The 21,882-nt window shown below is 54.5% G+C and overlaps 1 protein-coding gene across 2 annotated transcripts; it reads right to left on the reverse strand.

The window, feature by feature from the left end:
- Positions 1 to 22: 22 nt before the first annotated feature.
- Positions 23 to 21,746, reverse strand: POLR3H (RNA polymerase III subunit H). Of its 2 annotated transcripts, XM_082665493.1 has the most exons (9): positions 21,531 to 21,746; positions 19,335 to 19,660; positions 14,209 to 14,352; positions 13,641 to 13,771; positions 11,096 to 11,192; positions 4,584 to 4,670; positions 4,050 to 4,113; positions 2,471 to 2,672; positions 23 to 1,270 (listed from the first exon to the last, which is right to left on the reverse strand). In XM_082665493.1, exons 4-9 carry the CDS (start codon positions 13,749 to 13,751, stop codon positions 1,217 to 1,219), a joined length of 615 nt encoding a protein of 204 aa, XP_082521619.1. In that variant the 5' UTR covers positions 13,752 to 13,771; positions 14,209 to 14,352; positions 19,335 to 19,660; positions 21,531 to 21,746; the 3' UTR covers positions 23 to 1,216. The 2 variants fall into 2 exon arrangements, with proteins under 2 accessions (XP_082521619.1, XP_082521620.1); XM_082665494.1 differs by lacking the exon at positions 19,335 to 19,660.
- Positions 21,747 to 21,882: the final 136 nt, after the last annotated feature.

Here is a 21,882-nt window from a genome sequence, read left to right on the forward strand (position 1 = left end):
CCAGACTTCGCACTTTCCTTCCCGCCCTGCTTCTGCCTGCAGCCTCCCCTCCCCACGCCCACACATTCCAGTAGTTTCCCCAATGGGGGCAGGGGTTGGCCCAAGATGCAGCCCCCACTTCCCCTGGGCATCGAGTTGCCTTTCAAATGCCCAGAGAGTGTCTGTTTTACAGACAGACCACCACGTCCAAGGTCACAGCTAGTCCATATGTGTACTGCTCCCTAGTTTCTAGTACAGGGCGGCCGCAGGCACTGCTCTGCAATTGCTCCTCTCCCTGGAGCACTGCCCACTGGCACTACTCATACCTCCACGGCCCTGTGTCCATGTGAGCAGAAAGGCCAGGGCAGGAGGCAGGCTCCACGTAGATTCCTTCATCAGGACAAGACTTGCCTGACAGAAACATGGCGTCGGGTGGGTGCTACAAAACGATGTCCTGGTCCCGGCAAAAATTCCTGGCAGAAATGAGTGAAGGGACAGGACTCTGGCAAAGCCATTCTGCTGAGTAAATGATGGGGTGCTTGCCCTGGTGCCAGGATCTCACATCACAAGCAGACACCCACTGGGTGTTTGTTCCTGGTGTGGCCAAGGTCGGAAAGTGACAGCTGGCCCGAGGCTTCCTGCTGTACTGCTGGTGGGGGAGTAACAACAGCAGGTCACCAGCCCTCACCCCCTTGGGCCAGCAAAATCCACAGCATCCACTTTCCTGACGGAGCTGGTCAGCTGAGTCCAGGCCGCCCCACCTTCCACACGCTGGTGGGAAGAGGGTTTTTCCCTTAAAGGTCAGACTCTGATCAGCAACTGGCAGCTGCCCCAGGCCAGCCTCTTGCTGTTACTTTATGGAGCCACCAAGCTCAGCTGGCCCAGAGCATAGCCTGAGGCAGCCTGGATCTCTCAGACCCCAAGTCCTGCCATTAAGTCATCTCCAGAAGTGATCCGGGGTGAGGAACTGTCCCAGCTGTGGCAACTCGGTAACCTTAGAACACTGAGACAATGGTGGCTCTCCCAACTGACGTGGCCATCATTTATTAAATATCTTTGTTGTCACTGACAGGCAGAAGTCCATGTGGACGGTGGGACTTAGCGGGGTAGGTCTGGGAGGAGGAGGGGAGGGCACAGCCTGGAAGGGCACAGGCTGCTCTTCGGATCCTGTCGTCTTCAGGACCCGCCGCACCACCTTCCCGAGGGCTGGGCAGGGTCCAGTGTCAAAGCCCCAGTGCTAGCTGCTAGTCCACCAGGAGAGAAGGCCCAGGCCCGGCTCACTGATGGATCCCTGCCAGGGGGAGAGAGAACAGGCATGTTTCATCTACCTTTAGAGCTGGAGCCAACCTGGACAGGAGGCAATGGGGGCCCTTCCTTTTAGGTGCCCAGCACAGGCCAAAGGGAGGGTGGGGCACATCCCAGCCAGGAGGCTCTGGGGACATGCCGGAGCTGCAGCAGTACTCCCCGCTGGTCCAGACTCCCCTCTCCTGCTCCAGCCTCTCCTGAGGCATGTAAGGAAAAGTGCTGGTTTACTGAGGGTACAGCCCCTCACCCTTCGCCCCCCGGCCTGGCCCACACAGGCACCAGCAGACCAGTCCTGGGCCTGGCTTCTGAGCCACTCGTGGTCTAGTTCTGCCAGAAAGGCCTAGTAACCTTGAGCCCCAGCCTCCAAACACACGCAGAGGGGAAGCCTTGGGCCACCCACAATCCTGACAAAGGTGCCCTAAAAGTGAACTACGGGGCCCACGTTATACCAGAAAACCCTACCAGCAGGCCCCTGAAATCCCACTTTTGTCATGTGTCGCTCACTGTCTGGCTTCATGAGGATAAAAGACAAAAGGGACCCAAGTCAGATCTGGCCGGTTGCAGCTTCCCTGCCACCTCAGGCCGTGTGGGTTTGTAGTGGGAGCAGCCCTACCACCCCTCCCTTGGTTTCTTCCTCTCTCAGCCCCTTGACCCACAGCCTTGTTGTCCAGTTGGTATCATCCCTCTTGTGGGCAGGGGTCTGACTCCCCTGCCCTCCCCAACAGCCATGGCAGCTTTACAACCTCGCTGCAAGAATTACTGCTGCCCTGGGCTTCCCTGGAGGCGCAGTGGTTAAGAATCCACCTGCCAATGCAGGGAACATGGGTTCGAGCCCTGATCCGGGAAGCTCCCACATGCCACAGAGCAACTAAGCCCGTGAGCCACAACTACTGAAGCCCGCGTGCCTAGAGCCCGTGCTCCGCAACAGGAGAAGCCACCGCACCACAACCAAGAGTAGCCCCCGCTCCCTGCAACTAGAGAAAGCCCACGCACAGCAACAAAGACCTGACGCAGCCAAAAAATAAATTTATAAGGAAAAAACACAGAATTACCGCTGCCCTGGCCTGCAGAAATGGGGCTGCCCAGGGAGAAGGGACTGCCCAAGACCCCACAACAGGGACCTGCGCCCTGACCTGCTGGGGCCTCCCGCCCCGCGGTTCCCCGCAGTCTTATGAGGACAGCTTACCACAAGCGTGTACGAAGCCTCCTTCTTTGGCAGCTCCTCGCTGGAAGAGGTGGCATCGGCTGAGCTGGGCCCAGTGGGGGACGTGTCCACAAAGCTCTCGTCCACCACCCGGAAGCGGATCTCCTCGCCGGTGTCCATGTATAGGTCGTGCGCTCCTTCCTCCGTCTCATACTCCCACACCCACACTTGCTCTGCCTCATCGCTGGGTGGGGCGCAGGGTCAAGGCAACAACCAAGCCACGGGGGAGCCAGAGTGTTGGGGAGTCCTCCCACGGCACGCCCCAGGAAAATCCAATCCCAGGCTGAGATGCTTTGGGAAGTCACAGGAAAAGCAGGCCCAGCGCTGTGTGCGAGAGGCAAGGTCGGGCCGGGCCCAGTGAGTGGCTGGATCTCCTGGGCACCAGGATCCAGACTGGGAACACGGACCCCGGCAGGCACCACGGGACACCAGCGCAGGAGGGAGCTCCAGAGCACAGCGCGAGCTCTGCCTCAACGTGGAATGACCACAGCCCCTCGGTGCCTGAGGTCTTACTCTGCCCGTGTGTCCTCTCAGAGGCCAACCGCCAAGTTCAAACCTCAGCTCCACCACCCACCTGGGGCCAGGCCCAAGCTCTCGGTGCCTCAGGGTCCCCATCTGTAAAACACAGATTACAGTAAGGCCTGCCCTCCAGGGCTGCGGTGGGGAGGTAATAAAACAGCACATGTGGAAAGTGCTTTCCACAGGACCCCTCGGTCGGCCCGAGCGCTCACTGACGCTGGCCAGCGTTCTCCACATAGTGCAATTCCACATCCCTCTCAGTGCCTCAGGACACTTGACAGCAGGCAGCCCAAGGACTTGCCCAGTTTCCAAGAGGACACGGCAGGATGGGAGGTCACCAGGCTGAGGGACAGGCCAGCCTGGGCCAGGTTTTCTGGCAAGTTCCAGAGCCACACGCACGCACGCACACACCCCGGCTTCCTACTGCCGGCTCTGCTGGATGGCCCCCCTCCAATCAGCAGAGCTCACACCGAAGAGACATGCTGCCCTCTAATGGCAGCCCCGCAGATGGGTCCTGCCCCTCCTCTGCGCCAGGTCCCATGCTGGGCATTGCAGGTACAGTCGGGACAAGATGGGGTCCCTCCTGGTGAGCAGTCTCGGTGAGCACCCACAGAAACAGCAACCCCAGTGCAGCAGGCAAGGGCTGGGACAGGGACAATGGGGGAGCCAGCAACGGGAATCTTCAACCAGCCTAGGACCCGCAGAGCCAAGCCCTCAAATGTTAGCTGAGGGGGGGGAGGTGGGCCAGTCAGGCGGGCCTCTAGAGGGAGGTGACCTTTGAGATGACTCCTGAAGGGACAACCTAAGCGCACTGAGCTGGAACCAGGCCTGACAGTCCAGATGGAGGCGCAGGTGTGCAGACACCACGGTCAGTGTGAGAAGCACAGGCAGGTCAGTGCTTCCAGAGCAAAATGCAAGCTGGAGGGGTGGGCAGAGGCCAGCAGCATCAGGTCACAGGACCCAAGGCCACCTCGAAGAGTGAGGACCTTCCTTTGGAGAGGCCCGAGCTCCTCCATGACCCACTCTAACCCTGGGAGGATACAACTTGGCCGGCTGCTGCAGTGACTCTGGAGGGATGAGAATGTCATCGAAGAACCCTAGAGAGACTGGAAGACACGCAGGTGACAGCATGAGACGGGGCTCAGAATGGACAAGCAAGCCCTTACCCTGTGCTGCCCATGGAACCCTGGGCCCCGTCCCCACCCCAGAGCCCCACGCCTCTGCCACAGTCTGAGCAGCCACCCAAACCCGAGGTGGACACTGCACGACAGGGACCAGCGGATGCCAAGGGCCCCGAGTCACCTCTGCCAGCTCCAGTGCCTGCCCTGAGGTCCTGACTCACAGCCTTGCAGTGACGGCCCCCAGCTGGCCTAGGTCCTCACAGTTAGAGCACAGGGGGCTGAGCATCCCCCTTGTGCACAAGCTGCTCAGACAGCTCGGGAAAGTTCTCTTTACCTATGTGACCCCTCCCCTGACCATGCGGCCCAGCACAGAAGCTAAAGGGAGGCAGGCCAGCCCCGCCATCTGCCCCCAGTGTGCTCCCGGGTCTCATGTGAGGACTCAGGGCCAACATTACCGTGCACTCCCTCCGGGCTGCAGCCTTTGATGTTTCCAATCAGAATCTCGTCCAGGAACGGATGGAACACCACATAGCGAAAGTGAACTGGAAATGAAAGCGTGTCGGTGATGAGCAGGCCATGAGGAAAGGCTGCTCCAGCTGGGGTGGCCTGTGCTTTCCAGTGTCCACTCTCACTCACTGGCATGCTGACCCCGTGGCGGCACCAAGAAGCCACACAGCAGTCCACGCCAGGCGCCCGTGGGCCTAGACCGGTTAGCTAAGCCGGAGGGACCCTCGGCCCCGTCCCCGGCAAGGCCACAACTTGGCCCCCGTGTGAGAGGCCGGCAGCACTGGCCCTGGAACTGAGGCTCAGTTCCCAAATCCATCAGTCACAGCTGAGCTCAGATTCTGGGCCAGCAATGACTCCAAAGGCAATTCCAGCCTTCCTCCAGGCTCTCTCCTTTATTTATTTATTTATTTTTAAAATTACCGGGCTGCTGTTCTTTTTTTTCTTTTTTAAAAAAATTTATTTATTTTTATTTTTGGCTGCGCTGGGTTCTCGTTGCTGCTCGCGGGCTTTCTCCAGTTGCGTGAGCAGGGGCTACTCTTCATTGCGGTGCGCAGGCTTCTCATTGTGGTGGCTTCTCTTGTTGTGGAGCACGGGCTCTAGGTGTGCAGGCTTCAGTAGTTGTGGCACGTGGGTTCAGTAGTTGTGGCTCACGGGCTCTAGAGCACAGGCTCAGTAGTTGTGGCGCACGGGCTTGGTTGCTCCGCAGCATGTGGGATCTTCCCGGACCAGGGCTTGAACCATGTCCCCTGCGTTGGCAGGTGGATTCCTAACCACTCTGCCACCAGGGAAGCCCAGGCTCTCTCCTTTAAATTCTAACAAGGGCAGAAGCAACTGGCAAAGAGAACCAGGTTTGGAAACAAGTTCCCCCATCTCCTGCTGATTGGCAAAGTTTGCCCCAGGCATAGCTCTGACCTGGAACAGGATGCTAAAAATGCTCTGGAATTTGGGGTGGGGGAAGAGCCAATAAACCAGCAAAAATGCCTCTGTGGGTTCTCAAGTCCTGTCCTATGTGGTCCCTACTCACCTGACCCCAAGAAAAATATCAGGTAAGGTCTGTGCCCACATCACAGACTCTGACTCCACAGCCTGGCAGAAGCCGTCACTCCATCACTGCTGCCCCTTGCTGAGCGCCTGCCCCCTGCCCTGCACACACGCGTGCACGCACACACACGGGGTGTCCACCGAGCCCCAAAGGTGGTGTCTAGGGCCTGAATTCCGCCAGGGCTAGTAAATAACCATAAGGCTGCCCCCTGGCAGTCGCCCAGTGCCCATCACGATCCACCTGTGTCAGATGTCATGCTTCCCCAGTGTGACCATGCTCAAGTGGCTCAGAGAGGCTGAGTTACCCACTCACAGTCACACAGCTGTTCTGCCAAGGGGAAACTCCAAGTCTTTCTGAACCATGAGACAGGAACGCTGGGTTGAATCTGCCTTCCTCAGAAAGGGTTTAATCCCTAAACACAGGCTTCTGCTACCAATGCCCTCAGCTGCCTGGTCTGGCAGCCTCACCCCAAGGACAGCAGGGTCCACCTGGCCCCCAGCTCCCCACCAGGCTGCTTCCCCATGGCTCCACCAGGCAGGAAAGTGTGGGAAAAGGAGAGGAGGCAGCTGGTGCCCCTCCCTCCCTGGGAGGAGACAAACACAAGCCGTCTGAGCCTTCTTAAGATGGGAGAGCCGCATGCTGACCTCGGAGAGGGTAGATGAGGGCAGATGTCACTTACGCACAGCATGGAAAAATCCTGTCCCCTGTATGACCCAATGTCAGTTCATTTTAATAAATCCCCACGGAGCCTCTGCCAGGTCTGTGCCAGGCCCGATTTGGGCACTGGGCTTGCAGGGGCAGGATGACACAGGATCCTGTGCCCAGGGAGCTCAAGGCTGGAACAATTACCTCCAGAAGCAAATGGTGAGCCACCCAGGTGTCTGACAACAGATCAATGTATAAACAAAATGTGACATATCCATACAATGGGAGATTATTCAGCCTCAAAAAGGAATAAAGTACCGACACATGCAACAACATGGAAGAACCTCGAGGACATCATGCTACATGAAATAAGCCAATCACAAAAGGCCACGTATTTTACGATTCTATTCATATGAAACGTCCAAAATAGGCAAATCCAGAGACAGAAAGTCGATTAATGGTTGTCAGGGGCTGGCAGAGCGGGGAGTAACTGCTAATGAGTACGGTGTTTCTTCTGGGGGTGATGAAAATGTTCTGGAATTAGCCAGTGGTGATAGTCACACAGCCTGGTGAATATACTAAAAGCCACTGTACCGTATGCTTTAAAAGGGTGAATTTCATGGTATGTGAATTATATCTCAATTAAAAAACAAAAAGGAAGGAACTTCCCTGGCGGTCCAGTGGTTAAGACTCCACGCTTCCACTGCAGGGAGCACACGTTCGATCTCTGGCCAGGGAACTAAGATCCCACATGCCACACGGCCAAAAAAATAAATAAATAAAATAAAATAGGAGGCCACAGACCAGCTGGAGGGCCAGCTGGGATGGTGCTATGTTGCGGGCCACCTCCCAAGACCCCCATCTGAAGTTCTAGGGATGTTTAGCCTGCAGGTGGGAAGACTGGAAAGTCAGAAAGGATGGGTCTGAAGGACCAGTAAGAAGAGGAAGACCCATTCTTAGTTGTAGGCTCGAGCAAACTTTGTTCCAGGATACGTAGGGCTGCCTCAGGATATGATGAGTTTCAACAAAGGACAAATACCATGATTCCACTCACATGAGGTACCTGGAGTAGTTGAATTCATAGAGACAGAAAGTAGAATGGTGGTGGACAGGGGCTGGGGGGCAGGGGCTGGGGAACTGTTGTTTAGTGGAGACAGAGATTCAGTTTCAGAAGACAATAAAGGGACTTTCCTGGTGGTGCACTGGTTAGGAATCGCCTGCCAATGCGGGGGACACGGGTTCAATCCCTGGTCCGGGAGGATCCCACATGCCGCGGAGCAACTAAGCCCGTGAGCCACACCTGCTGAACCTGCGCTCTAGAGCCCGTGAGCCACAACTACTGAGCCTGTGTGCTGCAGCTACTGAGCCTGTGCTCTAGAGCCCACGTGCCACAACTACTGAAGCCCACGCGCCTAGAGCCCATGATCTACAACAAGAGAAGCCACTGCAATGAAAAGCCCACGCACTGCAACAAAGAGCAGCCCCTGCTCGCTGCAACTAGAGAAAGCCTGCACGCAGCAACAAAGACCCAACACAGCCAAAAATAAATAAATAAATAAAAATAAATAAAATTAAATTAAAAAAATAATAAGTTTAAAAAAAAAGAAGACAAAGTCGTGGAGATGGATGGTGGTGATGGCCACACAACAATGTAAATGCACTGAATACCACCGAACACACTAAAAATGGTAAATTTTATGTTATATGTGTTTTATCACAACTTAAAAAACAAGGGAAAAGAGCAAAGCAAACAGTGGGCACAAAGACAGGCTGCTCCAGAGCCCAGAGCGGGGCCCCAGTTCAGCCAGAGGCAGGGGAAGGAGGCGGGTCCAGCCGGCCTGGCAAGCATGGAGAACACAGGGCTGGTGCCAAGGAGAGGTACCCTAAGTGACAAGGGATAAGGCTGGCCAGTCGGGGCCAGTGTCACCAGTCACAAAGGCTAACATGTCTGAGCACCTACTATGCGCCAGGCACCGGACCAAAGGCCTCCCGTGGTTTTTCTCGTTTATTCCTCGCAAGGGCTGTGTGAGGCGGGTACCATTATCATTACACCGTTTTTCCAGGAGTGAGTCCCAGAGAGACAGGTAAAGTAATCTGGCCTGAGTAGGAGGAGAAACAGAAAGAAGCAGAAGGCAACTGGCAAATGAATAATCCTCTAAGCGAAGGCAGAGGCCCGGTGCGGAGCCCCGCTCAGCACACCCTTGGCCACAGCCCTGGCGAGGCAGTGGCGGGAGGGGGGCCTGGGCTTGTGCTCAGCCTCGAAGCCTGGCCACCGATCCCCACCACAGACCAAAGACTCACCCTGCGCGATGCTTGACGGGCCCTGAGGAGCCTTGTAGCCACGTGTTAAGCCCATTTTACAGATGAGGAGAGTGTGGCTGAGGAAGGTAGTCACATGCCTGAGGTCCCCACGAAGGGGGGCCTGAGCCAGAATTCAACTCCAGGTCTGTGTGACAGGCCTAACCCTGGGCTCTACTCCCGTACCTCGTTCCCAAGAACGCAGGGGACCCAGGGTGAAGCAAGGTGGATAAGAAAACCAGCAGTGAAGTCCTACACCAAGCAGCAGACACACCCAAATGAACGGACAGAATTTCCTCATATTTAACTTTTCTCTCTGAGTTTTTTTCTTTTTTTAAATTAATTAATTAATTTATTTTTGGCTGCGTTGGGTCTTTGTTGCTGCACGCAGGCTTTCTCTAGTTGTAGTGAGCGGGGACTACTCTTTTTTTTTTTTTTCCGGTACTCGGGCCTGTCACTGCTGTGGCCTCTCCCGCTGCAGAGCACAGGCTCTGGACACGCAGGCTTAGCAGCCATGGCTCACGGGCCCAGCCGCTCTGTGGCATGTGGGATCTTCCCAGACCAGGGCACGAACCCGTGTCCCCTGCATTGGCAGGTGGACTCTCAACCACTGCTCCACCAGGGAAGCCTGGGGCTACTCTTCGTTGTGGTGCGCGGGCCTCTCATTGCGGAGCACGGGCTCTAGGCGCGCGGGCCTCAGTAGTTGTGGCACGTGGGCTCAGCAGTAGTTGTGGGTCACAGGCTCTAGAGCACAGGCTCAGTAGTTGGGGCTCACGGGCTTAGTTGCTCCGCGGCATGTGGGATCCTCCCGGACCAGGGATCGAACCCGTGTCACCCGCATTGGCAGGCAGATTCCTAACCAGTGCACCACCAGGGAAGTCCCTTTGAGTTTTTCTTGAAGTTCTGGCCCCCTGACCACTTGTCTCCTGGACAGCAAGGCCCCTGTCCCACGACAGAGACTGGGCTCAGAGCCCTCGTGGCCTTGTGTCCACATCACCGACTGGTCTTTCTGCTAACGAAACCGTCCTGGTCCCTACACGCAGCTCCCCACAGAGTTCAACGGCATCCGTGAGAACTAATTAAATCTCTGGATTCCTGGACACACACACCAGGCAGCCTCACGGCACATTCTGGAATGCTCGGACATCTCTGTGCTGAGGCTGACACCCCCACCCCCCCGCCCCCAGTACGGGCCAGGGCAGGGCTCCTGAAATGCAGCCTCGTGTGAGAATCCCTGCAGGCCCCTCCCCAGAGATTCTGACTCAGAGGGTCTGGGGCAGGCGGACGAGCGCCCAGCGGAAGGCGAGAGGCATGCCTGCACCCCGACTAGCCCCGGACCACCTCAATGGCGCCCTTGCCCTCTGCTTCTGATCTGGTTTGTCCAGGCAGGGGAGAGAAGAACACCCCGCTTCCTCCCTGAGCCCTCTCCTCAAGGTGACCCGCCCTCTACTCCTCCCTCCCATCCGGGGTGCACATCCCTTGCCAATGTGACCGCAGCCCCTCCCATCCAGAGGAAGCCCTTCTCCATCCTTAGACTCTGGCCTCGGCCATGTGACCTGCTCTGGCCAATGGGATATAAGCAGAGGCCTGAAAAGCATCTGTGCTTTGGTGCCCAGTCTACCTACTGAAACAGGACACCACACCGAGCAGAGACGTGAAACCCAGCCGAAGCCCCCCATCCAACCAGTCTGTCAACCACCAGACACATGAGACCACCCTATACCATCCAGCCCTGGCCAAGCCAGCCCAGAAGACCACCACTGAGCTGACCCACAGAATTGGAGAAACAATTCAAATCGATGAGCCGTCAAGCACTCGCTCTGTGCCAAGGTCCTGTCCTGAGAGCTTTGTACATATTAACTTAGTGATTCTCACAACGATAACGTCTACTGTTAAAAAATTAAAAAATAAAGTCTGTTAACTGCATTTTACTGAAGAGGAAACAGAGGCACAGAGAAGTTACATGTTCCGCTCAGGACACACAGCAAGTAAGTAGCAGAGTTGGGATTTAAACCTAGAGGACACACTTTTAACCATTATGTCTTGGTGTCCCTCAAAGTCTCCCACACCCATCCAGCCATCTCCCCAAGAGGGGCAGCTGTGCTCCCCTCCACTCTCCCCACTTTTAAGCTAGCAATGCCTACTCCAATTGTCTTCCACTATCTGTCCACCCACCCTACCTGAGCAGCCTGAGAGCCAGGCAGAGCAGGGCTCATATAACACACAAGACCAAAGGGGACACAGACACAGAGCCACAATCTCAGAGCTGGAGAAGCCTTGAGAATCACCTTGTCTACCTCCCCTTCTTATAGATAGGAAACTGAGGCCCAGAAAGGGGAAGATTCTGCCCATGATCACCCAGTAAATTCCTGGCAGAGTCACGACTGGGCCCCAGGTCTCCCAACACCCTGACCAGGACCCCCCTACAGAAAACTGAGCCCCAAGAAGCCCAGTGCCCAGAAGGAGGGCACCCACCTTTGGTGTGTGATGCACCGTCCCCCGGGAACACATAGGCGTCCTCCAGCTTGGTGATGTCAAACAGGCAGATGCAGAGTCCCACGTTGTACACGACCTGTGGGCATCCGTGTACACAGCCCGTGACCTTGAGGCCCAGCTCCCTGCGCAGTCTCTCCTGAGATTCACCCCCCACCTCCCACCCCCACCCCGCGCCGGGCAGGTATGATTATCCCCCTTTACAGCTGGAAATGTGTTGGGGCACTGCCTGAGGTAAGGAACTCGGGGAGGATGCTGAACTCTGGAAAGAACAAGGTCTTTGGTGACATGACGGATGCAGGTTACAACGCCAGCTCCACCACTCCCTGTGTGACCTCCAAGGTCACTTCTCTGAGCCTCAGTTTACCCATCTGCAAAAATGGACATACCAGGCTGTGGGGTTGTTAAATCAAGAGAACAGCTGCGAAGTACCTAGCTCAGTAGCCAGCTCACCTGCTAGAAATAACAATCACCAATCAAGGATCATTATCATTACTAATAAGGATCAGTGGTGGGGAACCCCTGGTTAAACCTACACTTTCCAAGGCCCCAGTTCCATACAAGAGCTCACAGTTTAAAGTGTCAGACCACAGCTAATCGCTGTTCTGCTCACAAAGTCTCGGACACACAGACGGGGCCACAGGGACTGAGGCTGGCAGAGTGACACATGGGTGGCCCTGAAACTGGGCAGAGAACAGGCAGAGGACATCCCATGACCCATCTCCACTCCAGGATGCTGCAAAGGACTAGCTGCTTGGTGTCTGTTTATCTGACACCAGCGTCATCACCTCCCAGTTAGAGACCTTGCAGGACTGTTCAAGGATTAGCAGGAAGCTCAGAGAACTCAGAGTCCTGGCCAGACCTCAGGGCAATGAGGCAGTCGACTGGCTTTGGAAGCACAAGGAGATGTGTGCCCTTGGCTGGACCTTGGACCTCTTCTGTGTGGCCTCCTCTCAAATGACTCAATGATTTAAATACAGAAATACTTGTCTGGGAATTCCCTGGCAGTCCAGCTCTTTCACTGCTGAAGGCCCCGGTTCGATCCCTGGTCAGGGAACTAAAATCCTGCAACCCTCGCAGCATGGCCAAAAAAAAAGAAATATTTGTCTGAACAGGTCAGAGAAGGACCTGCATTACAGAAGGACTACATACCCTTCTTGTAACTTTCACACCTTTTCTCTTTGTCCCTTAGAGGTCCCTTCTCCTTTTACCTCACAAAGTAATCAGACACCATCCACTAAGGACTCCATGAGTTCTCTCCACCAACAATAAATCCCTAGGTCTGTACACTCCACCTTCTGTGATTTCAGGCTCTATGGAAGGGACCTGCCTCCTGCCGACAGCCAGCCAATCTTCCTCCGGCTCTCTCCTCAGCCTACTACCTCCTGCTGAAGACCATTATTCGATGAAGTCCTGCAGGCCCTGTATGACCTGGCTCCCACCACTTTCCAGCCTCTCCTCGCTCTGTGTGCTCAGGCCACACCAGCCCCTCCATGCCATGATAGATGCGATATTCCCTCCTGCCACAGGGCCTTTGCACATCCTGTTTCTGCTTCCTGCACAGCTCTACTCTCTGCCCAGAACCTCCCCCCCCAAACAAACAAATCCCCTATGTTAGTTCTTCCTCACCACCAGATCTCAGCTCAAGCACTACCTCCCTAGCAAACCCTCTTGTCTCCCTCATTGTAGGTGAAGTTCCTTCATTCCACAGGCTTGTGAACACCTGTTCTCATAACATTTACCTCAACGTCTCATCACACACTCAGCTGTGGGAGTCTCTCACCCATATCAGCTTTCCCCACCACACTACAGAGCAGAAGCTTGTCTTATTCATTTAATAAACAATTATGGAACATCTACTCTGTGCCAGACTCTGGCTAAATATGGGGGATACCATGGGGAAGAAGACAACAGTCACTTGCCCTCATGGAGAGGGAAAGAGAAAAACAGTAACCAAGTAAACAAATAAGAAAAGAGTGGTGAGTGCTAAGAAGGAAAGAGTGACATGGCACAGAATAACTGCAGAGGCAGGGCTGCTTCAGAAAAGGCCATGGGAAGGCCTCTGAGGACCCAGCACTAAGGCATGCTAGCCTGGCACATAAAAGGTGCACAAACTTTTTTTTGCAGGAATGAATGGATAAACCTCCTTATAGCTAAACTACCATCCATCTTCACAGAAACAATGCATGGTTGGACAGCAATTATTATTTCCATTTTACAAATGGAAACTGAGGCCCAGAGTGGGTAAAGGACTCGCCCTAGATTGCAAAGTAATTTGGAAGTGGGGACGCTAGCAATTCCCAGTTACAAGGCCTTTTTCAAACCCAGTCTTTCTTTTGATTCCTGCCAGCATCCTAGTGGGTTAAGGATTACCCCCATCCCATGCACAGGCTTAGAAACCGAATTCTGAGACTTTAAGCTATTTGCCCAACTCCAAGGCTTGGCATGGCCAGGCCGGCAGCGGGTGGGTAGGCAGTGCTGGGCCCTCCCGTGCCAAGGCCTGCCCGCGACCCCGTGGACCCAGTACCTTGTTGGCCAACTTCTTGTTCAACTCCTCGGCAATGGAGTCGTTGAGCTTCCTCTCAAACTGCCACGGGGGGATCCGCACGGTGTCTACCATCTCCACCAGGACGAACATCCCGGCCTGCGCGGGGGGCTCTGGGAACGGGTGGGTCAGTCACGCACCGGGGCCTGGGGCAGTGGGGATCCCTGAGCCCGCTCCGTCCCGTTCCAATAGCTGTGACCAGCCCCCAGGCCAGAAATGGGGCTGCACCGTAGAGGTGTCCCGTGCGGGGCGTGCTCCGCTACTACAAACAGAGGAAAATGAGGCTCAGCCGCAGGGTCTCGGGCTCGAGCGGGAGGGGTGCGCGGCCAGCCACACACAGCCCTCGCCAAGCGCCACCGCCACGCACCGCGAACACACTCGCAGCCGGCGGCGGCAAGACTTTAGGCGAGACTCCGAATCCGGTAGCTTCCGGAGGACCGACCAATAAGAATCCTCGGCCCGCCCCCCGACGCGGGGCGGAGCTGTCTACCGGCTCGTGCGCGGGGCGGGGCGGGGGGAGGGGCCTGAGTGGGGTGGGGTGGGGCCTTGCCTGCCGCAGGCGCAGCTGTCAACCCTCCGACAACGCTCTCAGGTTGCTAGGCGACCTCGGTGCAATCCAGTCATCTCTCGCCCAGCCGGTAACTACTCTCCTTGCTGGCCTCGGGCCGTCCTCTAAGCTGCAGCCAGAGTGATCCTTTCAGAACGCAAACACAGCCATAAATAAATAAATAAATTTTTAAAAAGTATTTAGGAGATCATTATTTCTTCCTCTCAAATATCTCTCAAATTTTCCTTCTTCGTTCCATTCCCACAGCTATCACCACTATAATCACTGCCCTGAGAGCCTTTTCATTGCTGCCCTGGAGCTTAGCCACCACACATCCCAGCTCCTGCCCTCAAGTCCTTCCTGCAACTGACCTCCCACACGGTCACAAAAGCCTTCCCTTCATGAATATCTTTTGTCCACGCAGAAATTCTGGACTAAACCCAGCCTTCCTCTCCAGCCTCACCTCCCTTCTGTCCTCCTGGCACTGGGAGTTTCCAGCCCGAAGGATGGAGCAAGCCCTTTTTTATAACCCAACCTTGAACACTTCTTTACCTGAAAAACTCCTACTCATCCATTGGAACCCAAATGTAATACCTTTCTCATTCATTCATCCAACACACTATTTTACAGCTGTTAGAGATCCAGTGGGGAAGAAGAACTGGTTCCCAGGCCCAGCTTCAGCTCGGAGAGGGTGCAGGGAGGAGAGGGAGGGCGGGGCCAGAGGATTTGATGCTCTCTCAGGGATCCAAAAATTTATAGGGAAGATGAAAACTGGTGAGACTGGAGACCTAGGCAGGGTCCAGATCACAAGGGCCTTATTATTATACTATCCATTAACTTTTAATCCTCACGACAGCTGTATAAGGTAGGAGCTATTACCATTGTTATCTAATTTATTTCATTATCATTTATCTCTTCTCATTTTGCCTCACCGAAAGCAAAGAGGGGTTAAGTGGGTCGTTCTAGGTCACACAGCTAATAAGTGGCAGAGGTGGGATTCACCACCTCTGGTGAGGCTCCAGAGCCCATGATCATCCTAACCACTGGGCTATGCTGCCACCACATTAGCCCAAGGGCAGCACCTTCTAGGTCAGAACGGGGAAATGACATAGTGACACATCAGCTGGAGGGACAGTGGATGGGAAGGGGCTGGTGTGGAGACAAGAACACCAGGGAGGAAATTACTGGGTGGCCCCTGAAAGAGAAGACCCAAGCAAGCTGGTAGCCATGGAGAGCAAAGTTGGACCGAGTCCAGAGGTCTTCAGGGGGTGCTCTCAGAGATAGGGTGGAAGACCTGTGGACGGAAGTGGGAGGAGCCAACGCCTAAGGCCTTTCACTGAGATGGGAAACTGGAGGAGGGCCAGGCTCAGGGGATGAGGCCAGAATTGCAGAGTTCCCAGGCTTTTTTATAGTATTCAGCTCATAGGATTGCAACAGTGATTTGTTGGCACGATTGCTTTCCTCATTAGTTAAAACAAGGACCAGGCTTCTTTATTAATTCTCTGCGTCCTTCCACAGAAGCTTTGAGGTAGCTTACAAAAACACACAAAGACTTAGTCTGCAAGCTCCTCGACAGCAGAGGACTGTCCTGTCCCTCTGCATCCTCAGGGCCTAGCCCTGTGCCTGGCACAAGGTCAGCGCTTGTAAATATGTGCAATTTGAATGAACAAAGGGATAGCAAAATAATTGCTAAGAGTGTAGGAGTGAAGGAGAAATAGGGTTGGAAACTAATCCAGGAGGATGAGGAGAGAGCAGTGGTGGTTAAGGGCATGGAGTTCCCACGCCGCAGCGCACTAGCTAGCAACCGTGGTGGAGCCGGTGAACCTCTCAGCACCTCCTTGCCTCTCTGTAAAATGGAGATAATGATAGAACCCATCTCAAATGATTGTCCATCAGTGGAAGACTGGATGAAAAAATACACACGGTGTACCATAGAGGGAAATAATGCAAAGCCATAAGAAAGGATGCAAATGCTCTCTGTGTCTTGAGATAGAATGATATTCAGAATATATTGTTAAAAAATGCAAGGCACAGAGCGGTTTATATGGGATGTTACTATTCATATAAAAAGAAAAATAATACTGTGTGTGTGTGCGCGCGTGCATGAGTGTGTGCTCTGGGACTAATTACGCTGGCTGTCTCCAGGGCAAGGAACTGAATGCCTGAGGGGTGTGGGAGAGTGACAGGGGTAGGAAGAATTTTTTTTTCAAATGCCCTTCAGAATCTTTGATGTTTGGGATCATAGGAACATATTACCTATTCAAATTAAAAACTGAATAAAATTCAAATTTTAAAAAGCAATTAAGATTTTTTTCACTTCTTAAAAAAAACCCCTCTCGGCCCCCTTTCCCTCCAGCTACTGCCCCATTTTCTGCTCCCTTTAACCAGCAAAACCCCTTGAAGGAGTCATCTGCATTTGCTGTTTCCAAATCCTCTCATCTTGTCCTCTCTTCAACCTGCTCCCGTGAGGTTTTTGGCCCTACCTCTCAACCCAAGCTGCTTTTTCAAGGTCAACAATGGCCTCCACTTTGGCAAATCCAGTGGTAATTCTCAGTCCTCAAGGGCAGCGTTTATCCCAGCTGATCACTCCCTCCTCCTTCACACACCCGGATCCTCTTCCCACTTCCCAGGTTCCTCTACCCACCTCTAAACTGGCGGGCTCCCCTGCACAGTCTACAAACCTACCTGCTCACGTGCCCATTTGGCAACTCAAGCTTAACCTGGGCCAAAATGGCGCTCCTGGTCGTCTCTACCCCACAAACCTGCTGCTATCCTATCCGACTTTCCATCTTCAAAAAGGACTTTGTCCTTGGGCTTCCCTGGTGGCACAGTGGTTAAGAATACGCCTGCCCATACAGGGGACACAGGTTCGAGCCCTGTTTGGGGAAGATCCCACATGTCGCGGAGCAACTAAGCCCGTGCACTACAAACACTGAGCCTGTGCTCTAGAGCCCGTGTGCCACAACTACTGAGCCTGCGTGCCACAACTACTGAGCCTGCGCACCTAGAGGCCGTGCTCCGCAACAAGAGAAGCCACTGCAACGAGAAGCCTGCACACCGCAACGAAGAGTAGCCCCTGCTCGCCGCAACTAGAGAAAGCTTGCACGCAGCAACAAAGACCCAACTCAGCCAAAAGTAAATAAATAAATTTATTTTAAAAAAATAATAAATATGTTTAAAAAAATGCCCTCCATGGAGGCAGAGGCATAGCTGAGGATCACCGGGAATGGTGATTCTAGAAGGGACCTAAACAAAGCATCACAGGACATTGCTCTCTGTTCTGGTTTGAGCCAAAAGCAAAGTACAGAAAGTCAATAGATATTTGTTAGGGCTGCTGTGCATGAGGGCTAGTGCTACAGTGAGGGGGACCAACAGTAAATGGGGAAACAGATACAGATCACCTCAGGCACTGCTGCTGAGAAAGGTCACATGCATGTGATAGCAAGTGAGTGAGAACTGCTCCTCTGGCCAAGGCGGTCAGGGACAGCCTGGCTCAGAAGGTGAGAGCGGTCAGGGACAGCCTGGCTCAGAAAGTGAGAGCGGAGCTGAGCACTAAGGGTTGAGAAGGCTGGAGGCCCAAGGTCCAGGAGCGCACATCTGTGAACAGATGGCTGATAGAGGCCTGGCTCACGGCCCATCCCAGACCTAGGTCAGCTGGTCAGCCTGGCTGTTCCAGCCCCAGGTCCTCAGGGAAGGGTGCAAGGGAGGCCGGCTGTGGGCCAGGGACCCCCTCACCCCATCACAGAGAGCTTCTCCTAGTGACTTGAGAGGATCCAAGCTGCTACAGCAGAAGGAGACCCTCACCCACCAACCTAAGGGTAGGCTCCAGGTTAGGGGCAGGGCCAGGAGAGCCTTTCATACCCCCTCCTCCCGCCTGCCCTGACCATTACCCTGGATGAGGCTGCGAGGCTGCCAGCGACACTGTCTCATCTCAGATGAGGAGCGGGCCTCTTGCCAGGTCCCCCAAACCTTACACAATGTGGCCTCTGCTCCAGCCACACTGCTGACCTGAAGTTCCTTGAACATGCGGAGTCCTTTCCTGCCTCTGGGAGTTCTCCCTTGCTGTTCTCTCTTTGGGAAACACCTTTCCCTGCTTTTTTTTTTTTTTTTTTGCGCTGTACGCGGGCCTCTCACTGTTGTGGCCTCTCCCGTTGTGGAGCACAGGCTCCGGATGCGCAGGCTCAGCGACGGCTCACGGGCCCAGCCGCTCCGCGGCATGTGGGATCCTCCCGGACCGGGGCACAAACCCGTGTCCCCTGCATCGGCAGGCGGACTCTCAACCACTGCGCCACCAGGGAAACCCTCTTCCCTGCTTTTTGACAAGGCTGGCTCCTTCTCACGCCTTGGGCTCAGCTTACCGGGCCCCTTCTCAGCCCTCTGTCTCAGCAGGTAGACTTGGCCCTATTAGTCTCCTTCGTCTCACCCTGCTTGTTTGTTGTCTTCATAATTTGTGACTATACATTTATTTGCTTGTGCACTTTGTGCTAAGTCTCTTCCTAGATGAAACAGGAGCTTTGTAAACTCAAGGCATATACCTGTCTCATTCATTGCAGTCTTCCAGCCTGGACCATCTGACACATAGTAAGTAGTCAGTAAATATTTGTCAAATGTATGAGTGAATGAACAAATGACGTGGTCAGAACTGCAGGAAAAGATCTTCTCTGGCAGAAGGACAGTAGTTGAATTAGAGAAGATGACTGGGGCATAGCCAGAGAGGAGGGAAGGACCACTCTGCTTTACTGGGTAAAATCGTTAGTAGAGGCTGGAGATGAGTCTCACAGTGGAGGAGAAGGGCATCCAGGGAACTGAAGACATTGCAAAGGCAGTGTGGCGTGGTGTAGCAGAAAGAACAAGAATGTAATGAAGTCAGAATTCCTGTGTTTTAATTCCAGCTCTATCACCAGCTGTGTGGTGCTGGGTAAGTTTCTTATCCTCTCTGTGCCTAAGTTTCAGCATCTGTCAACCGGCACCAACACCTTAGGAGTGTATGTACCTTAAAGGGTTATGTGGATTCAAGGCCACATAAGCCCAGAACTGGCCCCCACTTGTGGGCTGACAGTCAACAACAAAACGGGGATTATAATTCGATTGGAATCAATAAGACTAAGGGCTGCTCTGCCTTGACTCACCTCTACAGTCTCTCCAAGGCGACGGAGGCTTTCGAGGAGATGAGCTTTTGAATGCTTGGTTTCCACAGAAATAGCCTCCAGGGCGGAGCCCCTGGTTTTCAGCAGATGATTTCTTTGTAGCTCAGCTGCTGGTGGGTAGGTGGGTGGTGCCACGGGCTGCTCTTTTCCTGAATGAGCAGCTGTGCCCTCTCGTCTTTGTCGAGAATAATCATAACACTACTTCAAACCTCAGCCCAGCCTCCTTCATTCACGGCTCCCTGGCGGCCTGGCAGTCACAGCACATGTTTGCCAGCTGGCGGGGCGGGGAGGGCCGCAGACACTGGAGGCTGGATGTGAAGGGACAGGTCAGGCCCTTGGCCCTTGCCTTGGCCTTGTCCCCAGCGGACCAAGCCGCAGCCTCCTCAGAACTGGCCTTTGAGGCCCTGCCTCCCACCCTCCAGGCTCATACCCTACCTCTCACTTCCCTCACCCCTTCCAGCCACATCAGCCTCCTTCCCAGTCCTCTGTCACGCCAAAGCTCACTCCCGCCTGAGGGCCTTCTAACACACCATCCACTCTTCCCACAATTCTCTCTAGATCGTGGCAAGGCCAGATACTTCTTGTCACTTGGGGCTCAGCTTAAACATCGTCACCTCAGAGAGGTCCTCCCTGGCCACTCCCCTCTGCTGGCTCGTAACGCCCAGCCACCAACAGCTCAAGGCCGAAACTCTACCAACTCAGGAGCCACGGGAGAAGAGCCTGCCTGGCATTCCAGCCCAAGGCCTGACTCTGGTTCTGATTGGCCCGGCCTGGGCCAGGGGTCCTGTGGACCAAGACAGGGGAGAGAGGAGTCCCCAGGTGAAAGCAGGGAGGCATTTCCCCCCAGAAGGGACAGTGGGTGGTGGGCAGGGAAAATCACAGGTGTCCACCCTGGCCCCAGCCCTTCTCCAGAAAAACAAGTGGGTGAGTGTGGAAATCATGGGTCTAGAGCCTGGGACCCAGGCCCATCTGTGCAACCTGTTTCCTCACCCAGGTAAACCTCACAGAGTTGTTATAAGAAACAGGTGGGATGATGCCTGGGAGGGCACTTTGGAAACTATTATTATCTTTAGAAGAGATGGAGGCAGAGAGGAAGAAGAGGAATTAAAGGGGGCATGGGGTCCTCTGCGCAGGGTCCTCAGACTGGGTGGAATAGAATCAGAACTCCGGGCCTCAGGTAACAACAGCTGACGTGTATCACCATCTCTCTTGCAGAATCAGAAACCTGATTGTTCTGGGACGTTCTGGAAGGGCATGGATAAGCGGTCACATTGGTTCAAATACCCCTGTAACCAGGTAAGGAATGCAGGCAAGTCACTCCTCCTACCCGAGCCACTCTTTCCTCACCAGCAAAATCCAGATGATGATAATACATTGCTGGGTTGTCCTGAGCTTTAAATGAGGGCAAAGCAGGTTGCCTGACAGGTGGGGTGCCCTCAATGCCTCTTACTAGCTATTTTTATTAGGTATTTATATCTTTCTTAATTGTCTCCTTTAAAACTCCCCACTCCTTTTTTTTTTAATAAGCCTTCTTTTGAAAACGCCATGCTGCGTCAGCAGTACTAAAGATACGTGAGGGACAGACTTCGTTCTTTCCAGGCCGAGTCTGAGGAGAAGGGACGGGAAGAGGGAAGAGGAACCAGTGTGTAGGGGCCTCCTGCAGCCAGGCCGGGGCTTGTACACGGGCTGTGCTGGAGCCTCCGACAACCGCCTCAGAAAGGGCCTCCTTCCTTACTTTACAGAGTGTGTGGAGGACCAGAGTCGTAAGAGACTTCCCCAAGGTCACCCAGCTTGGAAGCACTGGGGCTGAGACTCACATCCAGGGCCTCTGGAGAGCTTCCCAGGCTGTGGTGCTTGTGTGTGTGTGTGTGTGTGTGTGTGTGTGTGTGTGTGTGTGAAGCAAACGTTCACTCCTCTTCAGTTCAATTCACTAGAAATAGCTCAAGGGCCTGCCGTGGGTCAGACAGAGGAAGAGATGGGTTCCTGCGACCTACCCACGTGGGTTCACTCACGAGGATCTCAGAGCCAAGTGAGGGACAGACCAGTGGAGGGCAGGAGACACAAGAGGGTACAGAGGGGAGAGGAAGGTCTGAGAGTCCCTGGGACCCTGCTGTGGCCTCCATTCTCCCAGACTCACCCCCAACCCCGCGGCCCACCCCCCCACACACACACACTCACCGCCTCACTTGCTCCCGCACTGCCAGGAATGCAGGCTGTCCCCAGCTCTTCCTCCTCTGCATTCCTCAGCCACGGCTCCCACCTGGCAGGGCAAATTATACCCTGGCCTGCCAATAAAAGCCACTTTCCAGAAAAAGAAGCTTTAGGGCCCTGAGAGATGCAGCTAACTCTCTCGCACTGCCTGCGTCTGACTCAGGAGGTGGTGCCGGGGCCAGAGGAGACGGGCCCTGTGTCCCTTTAAGCAGGGAGTACAAATTTCCATCCCAGCCCCGCCCTCCAGCTCTTCCTGACGTCAGGAGGAAGGCGTGTGTGAGTGAGTGAGGGGCCTGAGGTGCCGCATGCTCACTCACAC

This window comes from Grampus griseus (assembly GCF_964374135.1).
Source record: "Grampus griseus genome assembly, chromosome: 11".
Taxonomy (NCBI): Eukaryota; Metazoa; Chordata; class Mammalia; order Artiodactyla; family Delphinidae; genus Grampus; species Grampus griseus.

Excerpts from the sequence above, each read along its gene's own strand:
- POLR3H (XM_082665494.1), bottom strand. The coding sequence starts at position 13,751 with ATGTTCGTCCTGGTGGAGATGGTAGACACCGTGCGGATCCCCCCGTGG. Across the intron at positions 4,671-11,095 it reads CGGTGCATCACACACCAAAG|TTCACTTTCGCTATGTGGTG; the intron begins GTGGGTGCCCTC and ends TTTCATTTCCAG. Across the intron at positions 2,673-4,049 it reads CTGCAGCAGCCGGCCAAGTT|CGATGAGGCAGAGCAAGTGT; the intron begins GTATCCTCCCAG and ends CGCCCCACCCAG.